This window comes from Pelodiscus sinensis, chromosome 6 (assembly GCF_052426305.1).
Source record: "Pelodiscus sinensis isolate ZL-2025 chromosome 6, ASM5242630v1, whole genome shotgun sequence".
NCBI lineage: Eukaryota > Metazoa > Chordata > Testudines > Trionychidae > Pelodiscus > Pelodiscus sinensis.
Window position 1 is genome coordinate 1,433,238 of NC_143057.1, and position 13,729 is coordinate 1,446,966.

General features: G+C 53.7%; 1 protein-coding gene across 1 annotated transcript; it reads left to right on the top strand.

Annotated features, from left to right (window-relative positions):
- Positions 1–465: 465 nt before the first annotated feature.
- On the top strand, positions 466–11,822 carry LOC112545671 (uncharacterized). Its single transcript, XM_075931235.2, has 5 exons — positions 466–659; positions 5,354–5,530; positions 6,232–6,331; positions 8,649–8,779; positions 10,586–11,822. Exons 1-5 carry the CDS (start codon positions 615–617, stop codon positions 10,862–10,864), a joined length of 732 nt encoding a protein of 243 aa, XP_075787350.2. The 5' UTR covers positions 466–614; the 3' UTR covers positions 10,865–11,822.
- The last annotated feature ends 1,907 nt before the right edge of the window (positions 11,823–13,729 follow it).

Here is a 13,729-nt window from a genome sequence, read left to right on the forward strand (position 1 = left end):
TCAGTGTCAACAGATGCCCCCTGGGTGTTTTCTCTCTAGAGGGCTGGAAATGAGGCATCTAGAGTTGTGTGTGCCAGGGATCGTCAGGGTATCTCAGGGGACTTTGGGGGAATTCCCCCAAAATATTGGCTGGCCTTGGCTTCTCTCTCAGCTGTTGTGAGAGCCCCGGCCCAGTGACCCCTTTGGCCTGACACCGCAGCCCTGCTCAGTCGGCCGGCGCAGGCAGGGACCCGCTCGCTTCTTCCTCTCCACATTGCAGTGGGCAGTGACCTGCACCTGCCTGGGCCCAGCTACCGGCAGCTGCTGGCTTGGGGATCGGCAGGCGGCAGGGCGCTGGCCCGGGGCGGGCGGCAGGGCGCTGGCCCGGGGCGGGCGGGCGGGGCAGGGAACAGGGCGCTGGCCCGGGAGGGGGACGCTAGGGGGCTACTCCTGGCTCTGGCTCTCGGCTGACCCCAGGCGAGGCTCCGTGCCTCAGTTTCCCCCGGGGCCCGGAGGCGGCTGCAGCAGCGCAGCGGGGCCCCGTGGCGGGCTGTGCCTCCGCCGGGGGCGGGGCGGGGAGGGGCGGCCCCAGCAGCCGCTGCCTGCAGCCAGGACAGCCGCCGCCCGCCAGCGCCATGAAGGGGCCGCTCCTGAGCCTGCTGCGGCCGTGCCGCGCCCCGGTAAGAGTCCCCCGCTGCCCGCCCGCTGGAAGACCCTGCCGGGACAGACCCCCTGCCTGGGAGACCCCCCCGCCTGGGCAGATCCCCTTCCCCCCCCCCCCCGCCTGGGCAGATCCCCTTCCCCCCCCGCCTGGGCAGATCCCCTTCCCCCCCCCCGCCTGGGCAGATCCCCCCCCCCCACCTGGGCAGATCCGCACCCGCCTGCAGACCCTGCCGGGACAGACCCCCTGCCTGGGAGACCCCCCCGCCTGGGCAGATCCCCTTCCCCCCCCCCCCCCCCGCCTGGGCAGATCCCCTTCCCCCCCCCCGCCTGGGCAGATCCGCACCCGCCCGCTGACCCTGCCGGGACTGACCCCCTGCCTGGGAGACCGCCCCCCCGCCTGGGTAGATCCCCTCCCCCCCGCCTGGGCAGATCCGCACCCGCCCGCTGACCCTGCCGGGACAGACCCCCTGCCTGGGAGACCCCCCCCCCCGCCTGGGCAGATCCGCACCCGCCTGCAGACCCTGCCGGGACAGATCCCCTGCCTGGGAGACCCCCCCGCCTGGATAGATCTGTCCCCCCCCGCGTCCTGCCTGGGTAGATCCCCTCCCCCTTCCTGCCTGGGTAGATCTCCCCCCCTTGCCCTGCGGGGGCAGACCCCCCCTGCTGTCAGGACGCGGCCGGGCTCGGAGCGCTGGTTCGCAACGAACGTGTTACCCCTGCCTGCTCCCGGGCAGCCCTGCTCGCAGCTGAGCTGTGGGCGGGGGGCTGTGCTGAGCGATTGGGCAGCTGGCGCTCCCTGCCGGCCTAGATTCTCGGGGGGCCCGAGGTCGCAGGGGGCTGTGGGCCTGCAGCCCCAGAGCATCCTTTCCCAGCCAAAGGAGCCGGCTGCTCAGGGCTGAGAGAGCCACAGGCAGGGCCTGGCGCCCGGCTCGCAGGGGGTGTCCTGTGGGACTCACATCGTGCCTGCCCTCGGGCCTGGCCCCCGTCAGCCGGCCACGGCCACGGGGTCTCGCAAGAGCCAGCCCTGTCTGCCTGCGCTGTGCTGGAACGGCTGCTGTGCCCGCTCTCTGCCGGGCACGGCTGGGCTGGGCTTTCCGGCGAGCCCTGGCCAGCTGCTAGGCCAGCCCCTCTGCTTTGGCTCTGGCAGAGCCCATGCGCCTGGAGGCCTGCCCACCCTGGGGCCCGCAGTGCCGAGCGAGCGCAGCAAAGGGCTCTTGCCCCCAGCCCGGCTGCACGGGGGCGGGGAGGGGAGTGCGGCTAACCCAGGTCGTGCTAACACCAGTCTCAGTCTGCCCATGTCATGCCACGGGTGGGTCCTTAGAGACCGATGTGTGGCGCCCCACAAGTTACTGCTCCCCGCCCCCGGCAATGGATGCCACCCCCACGCCAGGCTGCCCCCTCAGGGACCTCTTCCTCTCCAGGGACTTCAGCAGTGAGGAAGGTGGGAGGGGCTGCTACAGCCTCCCCAGAGGGCAGTGGGAAGGAAGGAGCAGAAAGAGCCCATGAGCACAGGCAGCCTCCTTCCCAGGTCCTGCAGGAAGGGTGCTGAGGCCACAGAGCTGCTGGCCGGCAGGCCCTGTCCCGCAGCGGGGTACAGAAACACGCCTTCCCCATGCAGGGGTGTGGCTTGGTGCTGTGCAGTGGCGAGGTCTGCAGGAAGCAGGAGGGGCGTTTTGTAGTCCTTGGACACTGGCCAGGAAGGGGAACACGGCTGTCCTTTGAGTGGCTGTTGTTTAGGGAAGCGATCTGTCTAAGCGATGGTGCTCGGCAAAGTCTGGGGCAAAAGATCTGAACTTCTCCGAGTTGGATTCCCGGTTCCCCCCTTGTGGCTGTGACCTTGGGTTTCCCTAGAAAAAGTCTGGACCTGCGGGAGCGCTTTCGGGAGGGCCCTCGTCAGGTTTCTGAATACGGTGATGGGCGAGTTTCAGCAACAGGTGCCTGCAGGACACCTGTCAGTGAGCTGGGCCCATTTTCTCCTCTTGGACAGCTACATGTTTTCCATAGTCAAAGGGTGTCTTAATAACATCTCGTAACTGGCTCCCATGCCTCCGCTCCTGCAGACACATACGCAGGTACCCGACTCGTGGAACGAATTCCCCTGAGGTCAGAGAGCAACATCCCTGCTCCGAGGCGCTTGAACGTGGGGCGTGAGGCTGCAGCCATGTCTGAAGTAATACCAACCGCCAGTGTCCATGCTTTCTGCTGGTAGCACCTGGCTGCAGCCCCACTGTCGCTGGTGGAAGCGCTTACTGGCTTGGCCCCAGGACGTCACGTTGGTTAGTTTGGGTTGGTTCCGTAAGATGAAACATTTGAAGGCAAATTCAGTTACAGATGTAAGTGATTAAAACAAAAGTTAGGGAATGACCCAGCTTGCTAGCCATTTGCTCTCCCTTGTTTGCTCTTTCCTCTGAGAGAAGCACACAAAACTCTGGGGAACAAAGGGCAAATTTGTTTTACTGGTGAACTGTCGCTTCCTTTCACTTAGGACAAGTCAATGATGTTGCTTAGATTTTTAGCTCTTCTGATTTTGTAATTTTCCCTTTAGACTGAGCAGTTAGACCCACACCTCTTAGTCCTCTTGCCTCAGAAGCGCTTGCTCATTCTGTGGTTTAAATATACGCGCCATTGGACTTTGTCTTTTGTGAAAATACGCATGTTTGGCTGGCTACGGTATTTGTCCAGCAAGGACACGACGGCAGATATTGTTGGAATAATTTCTCTGACCTCTTTTGCCATTTACGTATACTGTGGTGTCTTTAAATCACTGAGGCTATGTCTACACTGCACGCTTATTTCAAAATAAGCTATTCCAAAGTAGTTATTCCGATGTAGCTTATCTCGAAATAGCACATCTACACTGCAGGGAAGCCTCAAAATGAGTCCGAGGTCGGCTTCCCTAATGTAGACATGTTAACTCCAGGGGGAATAACTTAGAACGGCCCTGGTGAGGGGCTATTTCAAAATAGCAGCAGTGGAGCGTCTCCACAGGCCCTGGTGAGTGGAGCATCTCCACAGGCCTGCTTTCGAAATAGCTATTTCAGAAGAGGTGTTATTCCTCGCAGAATGAGGTTCACGGCCGTCGGAATAGCTGTCCGCTATTTCGGAATTATTTTGGAATAACAGAATGGCTGTGCAGAACCTCGCATGGTTATTTCAGGAGAACGGTGCAGTGTCGGCGCACCCTTAGAGAGTGGCTGCAAATTGCACATCAGGACCGGGCGGCCAGGGAGAGATGTTTCACCGTTTCAAGCAATTCAGGCAGGCGTCTTTCCCCAGCGATGAGTGGCAATTTGCCTTGCAGCTGCGTTGTGCCGGGTGCTGTGCAAACAGGGCAGCAAGAGAGCTCAGGCACTTACAACCTAAGCCATGGAATCTCCACGCACCCGTTGTGGTCAGGCGACAGCCAGAGCATTTCCACAAGATCACACAAGTGACTCTGCGTTATGCCCTGGTTAGGCTGCAGGTGTGTGGATGAAAACACGTTTCTGGGAGAAGGCAGGAAGAGGGAACATGGCAAGAAGAAGGGTGATCTAAATTTGGTTCCAAGCTCTGCCACTGACTTACTGCCTGACCACAGCCAACTTTCTTGCTCCTCCGTGCCTCAGTTTCCCTGTCTGAGGAATGGGGTAATGATACTGCTAACCCCCGTTCAGAGGTACAGCTGAAGAGTGCTGCATAACAGCTAGGCATGTTGGGCACGGCTTCCAAAAGCGTCGCTGCAGCCTGGTGCTGGTCCAGTGATGGCGGAGTTGTGACGTACGGGAAGTGACCCGTCCAGAACTAAACCCATGCCATGGGGTAGGAATTGGTCTGAGCAATTCAGTGCCGCTCCGGCTTCCACAACTCATGGTACTTTAGAAGTTGGTGCCGCTTGACTGAGATTCGGGAGGGATTTTGTTAAAAATCCGAGTGCAGGATTCTGGACAATCTGTTGCTCCGAGCAATGCATCTAGAAATAACTCTGCTTTTCCCTGGGGGCCTGTGAAGCGCCGCACACTGGCTGTGTCATAGGCACAGGTGGGGACAGCTCACTGATTTTCTGACACTGATGTACATCTCAACGCCAGGCCGGGGCCAGTATCTGAACCCCGGACAGCTGCCATCGGCAGAAGAGATGTTATGCCCTTCGCCAGAGCAGAGGGTGGTGTGTGTGTGCTGGGGCCCTCTGTTGAAACCATTCTTTCTGGTTCATTGCAGTATGTTTTCTTGCCCGGTGCTGCGTTCGTTCCCAGAAACAGTGCCGTGATTGTAAGAGGACACCTCTTGGAAGCAGAGCCGGTGAAGATGACAGATAAGCATTTTCATGGCAACAGGATTGCAAAAATGCCAGCAGTCCCAGCTGAGATCAGGGCCCCATTGTGCTATGAGTTCTACAAGCCTCATGAGAGACAGTCCTTGCCATGAGGTGCCTTACAGTCTAATTGAGGTGGAAGGGGAAACTGAGGCACCAAGGGAGTCCCAGACAATCATACAGCAAGCAGGTCAGTGGCAGAGCCAGGGACAGAAGCCAGGTCATCTGAGCCAGTGCCCTGCACACTAGACCCTGGCCGTGTAGGTTGTCAGGATGAAACGTGATCCAGCAATGAATTCTGGGGCAGTATCAGAGCCGCTAGGCCGGGCAACGTGCTGACCGGCTAAGCTGTAACTTCTGGCTACCTCCCAGAACAGGGAGCTAATAACCATCCTGCTGCATCTCCCCCTCTCGCTTTAGCCTCGGCTGCTCCCTGTGTCCGGGAGCCTGTGGGGAAGGGTGCACGCGGCAGCCGCAAGCCGTGCATACGGGGTGCAGGTGGGGAATGCCACGAGGCCACTGGGGCGCTACCCAGTCCCCAAGAAGAAAGACCTGCCGTACGACATCGTGGAGCTCATGGAAGAAGTAGAGATGAAGGTAAGAGGAGTCTGCTGAGAAGACCCTTCCCCAGAGAGCACAACCCGGCCTGAGTTTGGCAAACTCTGGATCTGGGGTCTCGCTTTGCCCGTATCCTGCTGTGCATTTCATGGGCATGGCTCCCGGCACCCATGGAGTTCTCTGGAGTCCACCCCAGGGACCAGCTGGCCGGATCAGACCATAGGTGATGCGTGGTCGTCCTTGGGAGCTGCCCCACCTCATTGTGCCCCAGCCAAAATGTGAATGGCTAAATAGGGTGCCCCCCCGGGTGGGCCTCCCTGCACCCCCTCCTCTGGATCAGGCCCTTTGTTAGAAATACTGGGTGGTTTGGCATCATCCCTATTCGCCTCCTTTGTTCTGGTAGCCTCTAGCTCAGAGGGGCAGCAAGCACCAGGCCCCTTTGTACCCCCACCAGGCCGGGGGTGCCTCAGGCCCCCCTCCCTGGAAGAGATGTAACGTCTGCACTCCTGCCTGGCCAGCCCCGAGCTGGCCAAGGCCTCCTCCTTTTATCCCCCCATTCTGGGCCTGGCATGAGCTGCAGGCAGCCGGGTCCACAGGCTCTCCTCAGTCCTCCAGTGTGGAGCACATCCCTGTCTCATTAACCCCTTCACTGCCAGCTCCGTCATGTGGACTGCCCGCCCGTGGGCTCTCTGTGGTAGGGTGGCAGCCACTGACAGCTCTTTTCATTCCCCCTTGGACAGAGTGGATTCTTGCCCAATGTGTTCAGCGTGATGGCTCATCGGCCTGCGGAGTTCCGCGCGTTCTTCGCGTACTACAACGCCATCATGAACAAAGAGAGAGGTACGCGCCGTGGGGCCTTGAAACTGTAGGACCAGAGTGGCTCAAACGTGGCACTTGGCGCTGAGTTCTGCATGTCGGAAGCCCCAGCCAGCCCCCTCTTCCCCTAGCGTTACAGCCAGCAGAGACTACGAGCCCCAGCATGCAATGGGAATCCACGCTCGAATGCTGGTCCACGTAAGAACTTTCTGTGTCTGCTGCTGCTGCCGGCGCAGATAATATTTTAGCCCTGACAGTCCTTGGTTCAGAACCGACTGTAGCAAGCAGGGCTGCTCTCCATTCTGCTTTGTGGATTTCTAAGCCAGCAAAGTTCTCCATATCCCGGGCGAGTAGTAAGAATGGGATATGCTTTTTGCAGCAGTCCCTGGAAGCAGGAGGGCTGCAGGCTACCCTGGAGTGTTTCTGGGATGAAAATCAAGCCTGTGCCTGTGGTCCCGAGCGGTACTGAAGGGGCATCTTGACAAAGTGCGCTGTGCCAGTGTTCATACACAACTGCTTCAATCGCACGGAAATCTTTAGACAACATTGTGTTACGAACGTTTCTGCATTTCTCCCAGATTTTCAATAGAGGAGAAATTTTCATAAAATCCGAATCTCTTAAGACCTCTTGAAAATTTGACCCAAACTCAATTGGCTTGAAAAACTGACCCAATCCCTGTTAACTAGAGGCAGATCTAGAAGAGTGAGGTTTTCAGAGCTGGAGGTACCATGAAGGTACAAGAACAGTGCCCGATGTGTGACCACATGCTTTGGTGGGTGCTGCATCTCCTACCTGCTCTTTGCTTAAACCTTAAGGCGTGGCGGATTTAGTAGGTGCCTGATAAGCTTGAGCTCTGCTCTCTCCTGTTACGCCCCTCCCCCCACCATTCTAAACGAATCTTTATTTTTCTCTCTTCTCCACCTTCCACTCCTGAGTCTCCTATCAGCAGCTCCAGTGTCTACTGTAAAAAAAAAAAATCGCAAAAAGTTTCCTTTTTCCAACACTGAGCTGTAGAGTCTCTTGTTCTCTATTCACTGTAGAGCTTCTGCTGAGAGCCTTATCCTGAGCCGCCCACCCACTATTAGCTTAAAAGAAACTGACCCTGTAGCCTTACACCTCCCTTGCCTGTGACAGTAGCCAGCAGCTTGCTGTGTGAAATTGACATGATTTTCCTCAGTGTGGCAGCTGCCTACAGAATTCTGAAAGCAGTAGTGAAAATGAAACTGACCAGAGTTTTATTTCATCCCACTGGGGCTCGGGACGCTAGGCAGCAGAAGTAGGCTCAGGAACACAGCTGTCTTCCCAGCCATAAGGGCAAAACAGTTAATTTAATTAAAAAATGAAATGCTGCAAAATTGTTGGCTTTTCTAGAGACCCTAACAGCGTGAGATATTACATCTATAAATCCCTAGGTTTATATTTAACTCTACCACAGCTCAAGTCACATTCTTAGGACGACTTTGGAGGGCGATGGGCTTCGGTCTGCCCATGGGATTCGAACGCCTACCAGCTATGACTGAGGAAGTCACACTCTCAGGACGCTTGGTCCATGTGAGTGGCCTGTCCTGATGGTAATAAAACATAATCTCACACCCACCGACTTGATGAGAGCTGCATTATTTCTATTTTGTCTTCTGCGCAAAAGCGAACCTCCTCAAGCCCCTTGACTAATAGGGCCTGCAACATCACATTGCCTAAAAGGACAAAATTCAAACCGACAATTAAGGGTTCAAGAGTCAAGTAACAAGATTCAAAATTATGAAGCATTTGGCTCAGAAATAGGCACAGAAAAGTACTGACTAAGGACCTGTAGACTGCAAATATTTAGGTATGTGAGTATTTTCACGTATGCGATAGGACTAATTAGGGATTGTCGGTAGGACTGATAGCAGTTCCACTAACGACTTACATGAGTAAAACTACTTTTGTGTGAAAGCGAGGGCTCTGATTATCTGTGGATCAAAAGTGAAGTCCTTACCCTATCAACGTTTAAATAGGAACTTTGCCAAAGCAAAGACTGCAGGATTCAGCCTGCTATCTATTAAGTCACCGGCACAACTGTAGTGCTGGAGGTAGGGAAGCCGGAGGTGCAGCAGCACCGTCATAGACAAGTTTGGTTCAATGGCTCTCAGCACCCCTACCATACAGACTGCCAGCGCTACTGTAGTCACGACGTGTCTCTGCTCTCCTATGTATTCTCTTGCAGGCTTCGCTGCTTGCCAACCAATGACTGCAGCATCTGTTATTTCTCAGTACCATTGATCTGTGTGCACGTTTTTGCAATAAAATGAGAAGCTTCCATAAGAAATCCCCCTTAGATTATTTATGTTCCTTCCATAGGAGGACTCAGCAAGGCAGACAAAGAACTTATTGTTGTGGCTACAAGCGTTGTTAACAGATGTCCCTACTGTGTAATTGCACACGGTGCTTTACATCGGATATATTCTAAAAAGCCAGCTTTGGCTGATCAGGTTAGTGGGAGTGCTTGTTTGTTTGAAACGCTGTAATGAACATATCGGAACAAAAGGGCATACTCTGTGCCTGCTTCGTAGGCCGTCTGGAGATGGGGGGAAATCGTTAAAATAACTTTTAATTATTCTTTTCCTGACTGCTGCCGCTGGCTAAGGTTCCAATCTACAATCTGCTCCATGCAGCTAGACTCCACCGGGGCGGTGTGAGATGCGGTTTGCAGGATCGGGACCAATACAATAGCTCTCGTTCTCACGCTAGTCGATTGGTTTCTCCACCCGTGGCTGGGTTATCCTCTTTGAACAGCCAGCATAATAGGCTAGTGCAGAATTTCGTAGAAAGCTTTCGGGGAGGCTGTTTAATCCATCCCTGACGCTGGAGCACTCCTCAGATTGATAGTTGCACACTTTATTTGCACTCACTCTTTTAGTGGCAGAGAGGTGAGAAAATTGCTTACTGAGGATCAAACCCGGATGACCTCCCGCAGCCCAGCTTAACAGGCTGCGTGCATGGCATCTCTGGTGGGGTTCAGCGGAAGCGAAATCCTCTTCCGATTCCCACCCTGTGGCGGGGTTTCCCTCAGACCATTTGTGTAGGAAATGGCCAATCACATCACCAACTGGCTCCCAGCTCTGCTCTGGAAAGCCCGGCTAGAAAGTCAGCTGTGCTTGGCCCCTCTGCATAGCCTCAGGGGCGTATCCTTTCTTCCCATACGCGTAGCAGTACGGTCACAGTCCCAATGCATCTGGGGCCTGCCAGACTCAGAGGGAGGCAGTGAATTTGAAAGACAAGAGACACTTCTTTGCTACAGCAGCAAGGAGCAGGTCACGCAGAAATTGACCAGCCCAGCTGCCAAGAGAGAAGTCTCCATTCTGTTAGAACGCCACTTGGTGCTGGAACGGAGGGGTGGGGAGCAATGCCACATTTGCACTGCCCTTCAGATGTGCCGAGCGACCCCCAGCTTCCACTGACTAACAGAAATGTAAAGAGTATCAAAGGATACTGTAGTGTGATCAGACTGTGGCAGGGGTACCTACTCAGCACAGGGCTGGGAGAGGGTGGTTAGCCCCATGCTATAGACTCAGAAAGTCACGCTCCTTCAACCCAGCTGAGCTAGCTCCAACTTGAACTACTGTCTAAGAGGGAGCAGCTCAGTCAGGATGGGTGGCAACTGATGTGTGTTCCTTGCTGAGGGGCCCTGAGTTGGTTGGCTCCTACCCCTTCTTCCTAGGCAATGAGATGGTAGAGACAGGTGACAAACTGAACTGTCATTTTGGATTTACATACTTTGACTCACCTGTTCATGTAGTTTACCTGCTTTAACCTCTCATTAACGCGTTGCTTTTCTTAGCTAATAAACCTTTAGTTAGTTTACTAGAGAATTGGCTGCCAGCGTTCTTTGGTGAGAGATCCATAGTATCAAACGGATCTGGGATAAGTGACTGATCTTTGGGGATGGGGAGTAACCTACTGCGACATGAGTTTTGGTTTACATAACCTTTTATCACAAAGTCTAGTTTGTCTGGGTGGCATGATAGATTGGATAGCTGTCACCGTGGCATAGTGATCCAGGAGTGTGTATTTGTTATTGGGATGGTGAAAGCTAATGAGACTATACTACCGTTTTGGGGCGTGAGCCCTGCTTTCTGAGTGTCTGACTTGAGATCGGAGAGGCTCACAACTGTGGATGCCAGACCATGTGACAATAGCCTGGATGAATAAAAAGTTGTTAAGTTTTTGACTCAACTGCATTGTTGTATAGGGCTCTGAATACTTTTCTCAGTAGTTCTTCCCCCTCTTTCTCACAGGTAGTTGTGAACTGGAAACTGGCTGAGCTAAGTGCTCGGGAGCAGGCAATGCTGGAGTTTGCTGTTGCAGTCAGTCACGCTGATAACATAACCGAAGAGCACTTCCAGAAGCTAGCAGCGCAGGGTTTTGACCGTGAAGATGCCTGGGATATAGGCATGATTGCCTCCTTTTTTGCCATGTCTAATCGTATAGCTCACTTTACTGACCTGCGTCCAAATGAAGAATTCTACACCATGGGCAGAATACCTCGGGACAAAGAAAAGGCAGAAACTCCATAATGCTGCCCACAGTTTTGTGAGGACATATCAAACACTTAATGCTGTGGCTAACATTGCTCGTTACCGAATATATATAAAAGGCAGAAGCTAATAGCAGATTGTTACCGGAAGAGATCAGATGGGGAAATGGCTTACACTTTCCTCCAGCATGCAGAAAGCTAGAAAGGGCTTGCAGCCGTAGGCCAGTTATAACACGTTTAGTTCCTAAAATAGCTTCAAGGTCAAAACTTTTTGTCTTAAAACTTGTTTAGGCTGCAATAAAGTGGCTAGGTAACATACTGTGATTTATAAACAAGCTGCATAGCAACTTTTTCATCACATCTGTTACATTAGAGTGTAAGGACCAGATGAGCTTTTGTATATATTGCACCATTGTCAAATGGGGGAGGACTGTAATACATTTCTCATGGCACTTTTGCTAATTATCCGACATTAATGTATAAGGGTTGGGGAGAAGGGAATGTTCCCTTTCTCAGCCTTATTAATGACTTATTTTATCCTGCAATAAAGGCATAATACTGCTGTGCTGTAATAGCACAATCATTCTATCATATCCCACAGATTTCAATGGGAAGTCTTGCATAGTTTCATTTGGGAGTTAGATCAGCCCTTAATGGGGGGGGGGGGGGAGTTTTTATTTAAGCCCAGGCACCGTGCCAGCAATAACAGGCCTGTAGAAAATCACTGGCAGGAAAGTGTTTTTTCTTGGGGTTGCTCAGATGAAGAAATGCACTTCACAACTGCTGTTGGGATGACTGGTGACGGAATCAAGTGTTTGTAGGCATGCTTGCAGTGTTGCCAACTCTCGCTGTTTTATCAAAGGTCTTGTGATAAATGGAGAATTTTGTAACTCCTTAGCTGCTGTTGTCAGGGGATTTGTGTGAGAATCTGAGATTCCATTCTTTGAAAAAGAGAACTTCTAGCTCTCAGAGATACAAATAAAAGCTTGAAAGCATGACTCGTGTACCCACAATGCTTAAAACTAGCTAACAAAGAACACCCACCGTTTATAAAATGTTGTCAAATCTCTCGATTTTAAGTTTTTAATGTTTTAGGGCCTGGCCTATGACTTTTTTAACACTTTCATTTGGCCACGTTGCAACTAACTGTATCTAGTCTTTTTCCTCACAACTTTTCTAAAATGTCTGTTCTGTAAATGGATCGTGGACAATCTCCATTCAGTCTCCAGTAGCTAAGAAACATGATTTTCTTGCTTGAGTTGTTTTCATGTCTGTGAAATGCAATTCTTTCCTTTGTGTGTGTTTTGAAACTAAATGTAAAGTGATGGTCCTTGACTCAGCTTTTAATCACATTGGTAAAAAAAATTATATATATATATATATCCTTTTTGAAAAGTTGGACTGTGAAATGTGATCTTTTCTCCTTTGTAGGAGACTCTGAAAAAGCCTCCCATTTTAATGATTAAAAGGGTTGTGACTGAGAAGCTGAGGGCTGTTTGCAAAATACATGGAAGCCAGTGGGTGCCTTTCAGCTGACTTCAGTGGGCTTTGAACTAGACTTCTGAAGAGTAGAGCCTAGGATCTGTTGCTGATTGGGAACCAGTCCAAGTAATTGAGGGGAGGAATAGCAGAGAGAGGAATCTTCCCACTGAGTTATGGGTCAGGAATGAGGCTGTCAGCCCTAGTGTAAAACAAAAGAAGTATGTCTACACAATAGCCAACCTGTGGAACTCCTTGCCAGAAGTTGCTGCAAAGGCCAAGACTATAACAGGGTTCAAAAAAGAGCTAGTTAAATTCATGGAGGATCGTCTCGGAGGAGTAGCTGTGTTAGTCTGTAACTTTAAAACCAACACACAGTCCTGTGGCACCTGAGAGACTAAGACAGGGGCTACGTCTACACGGGCAGCATCTTGCGCCAGAACTGTTTTACGAAAGAGTTCTCATGCAAAAATTCTGCCACAAAAGCACATCTACGCTGGCCTGTGATTTTGCACAAGATTTGTGCTTTTGTGCAAGAGCATCCACGGCAGTGCGGACGCTCTCTCATGCAAGAACCTCTGATGGCCATTTTAAGCCCAGGGGCTTCTTGTGCAAGACAGTCCTGCCTGGCTCCACGCCCTCTTGTGCAAGAGCTCTTGTGCAAGACAGTCCTGCCTGGCTCCACGCCCTCTTGTGCGAGAGCTCTTGTGCAAGACAGTCCTGCCTGGCTCCACGCCCTCTTGTGCGAGAGCTCTTGTGCAAGACAGTCCTGCCTGGCTCCACGCCCTCTTGTGCGAGAGCTCTTGTGCAAGACAGTCCTGCCTGGCTCCACGCCCTCTTGTGCGAGAGCTCTTGTGCAAGACAGTCCTGCCTGGCTCCACGCCCTCTTGTGCGAGAGCTCTTGTGCAAGACAGTCCTGCCTGGCTCCACGCCCTCTTGTGCGAGAGCTCTTGTGCAAGACAGTCCTGCCTGGCTCCACGCCCTCTTGTGCGAGAGCTCTTGTGCAAGACAGTCCTGCCTGGCTCCACGCCCTCTTGTGCGAGAGCTCTTGTGCAAGACAGTCCTGCCTGGCTCCACGCCCTCTTGTGCGAGAGGGCGGGACAGACTGAGGCTGGGAAGAAGCCCTGTTCTCCCCGTGCACTGCACGTGCAAGGCAGGCAGCTGGCACGTTTCTGCACAGGAGCGGTGCCCACGGGCCGCCAGGACCCTGCCCCGCGCAGCGCCTCGCGACCCCGCCACCCCTCAGCCAGGGCGCCGCGCCCGCCTCGCGCGCCTTTTATAGCGCAGCGGCCCCGCCCCCGCGAGGCGCACGCGCCCTTCCGCCCGCAGGCCGCGGCGCAGGCGCACGGGGGCCGGAAGGGGCGGGGCTCGGGCGGCTTCCGGCCGGGCCGGAAGAGCGGCGCGGGGGCGGGGCCAGCTGCCGACG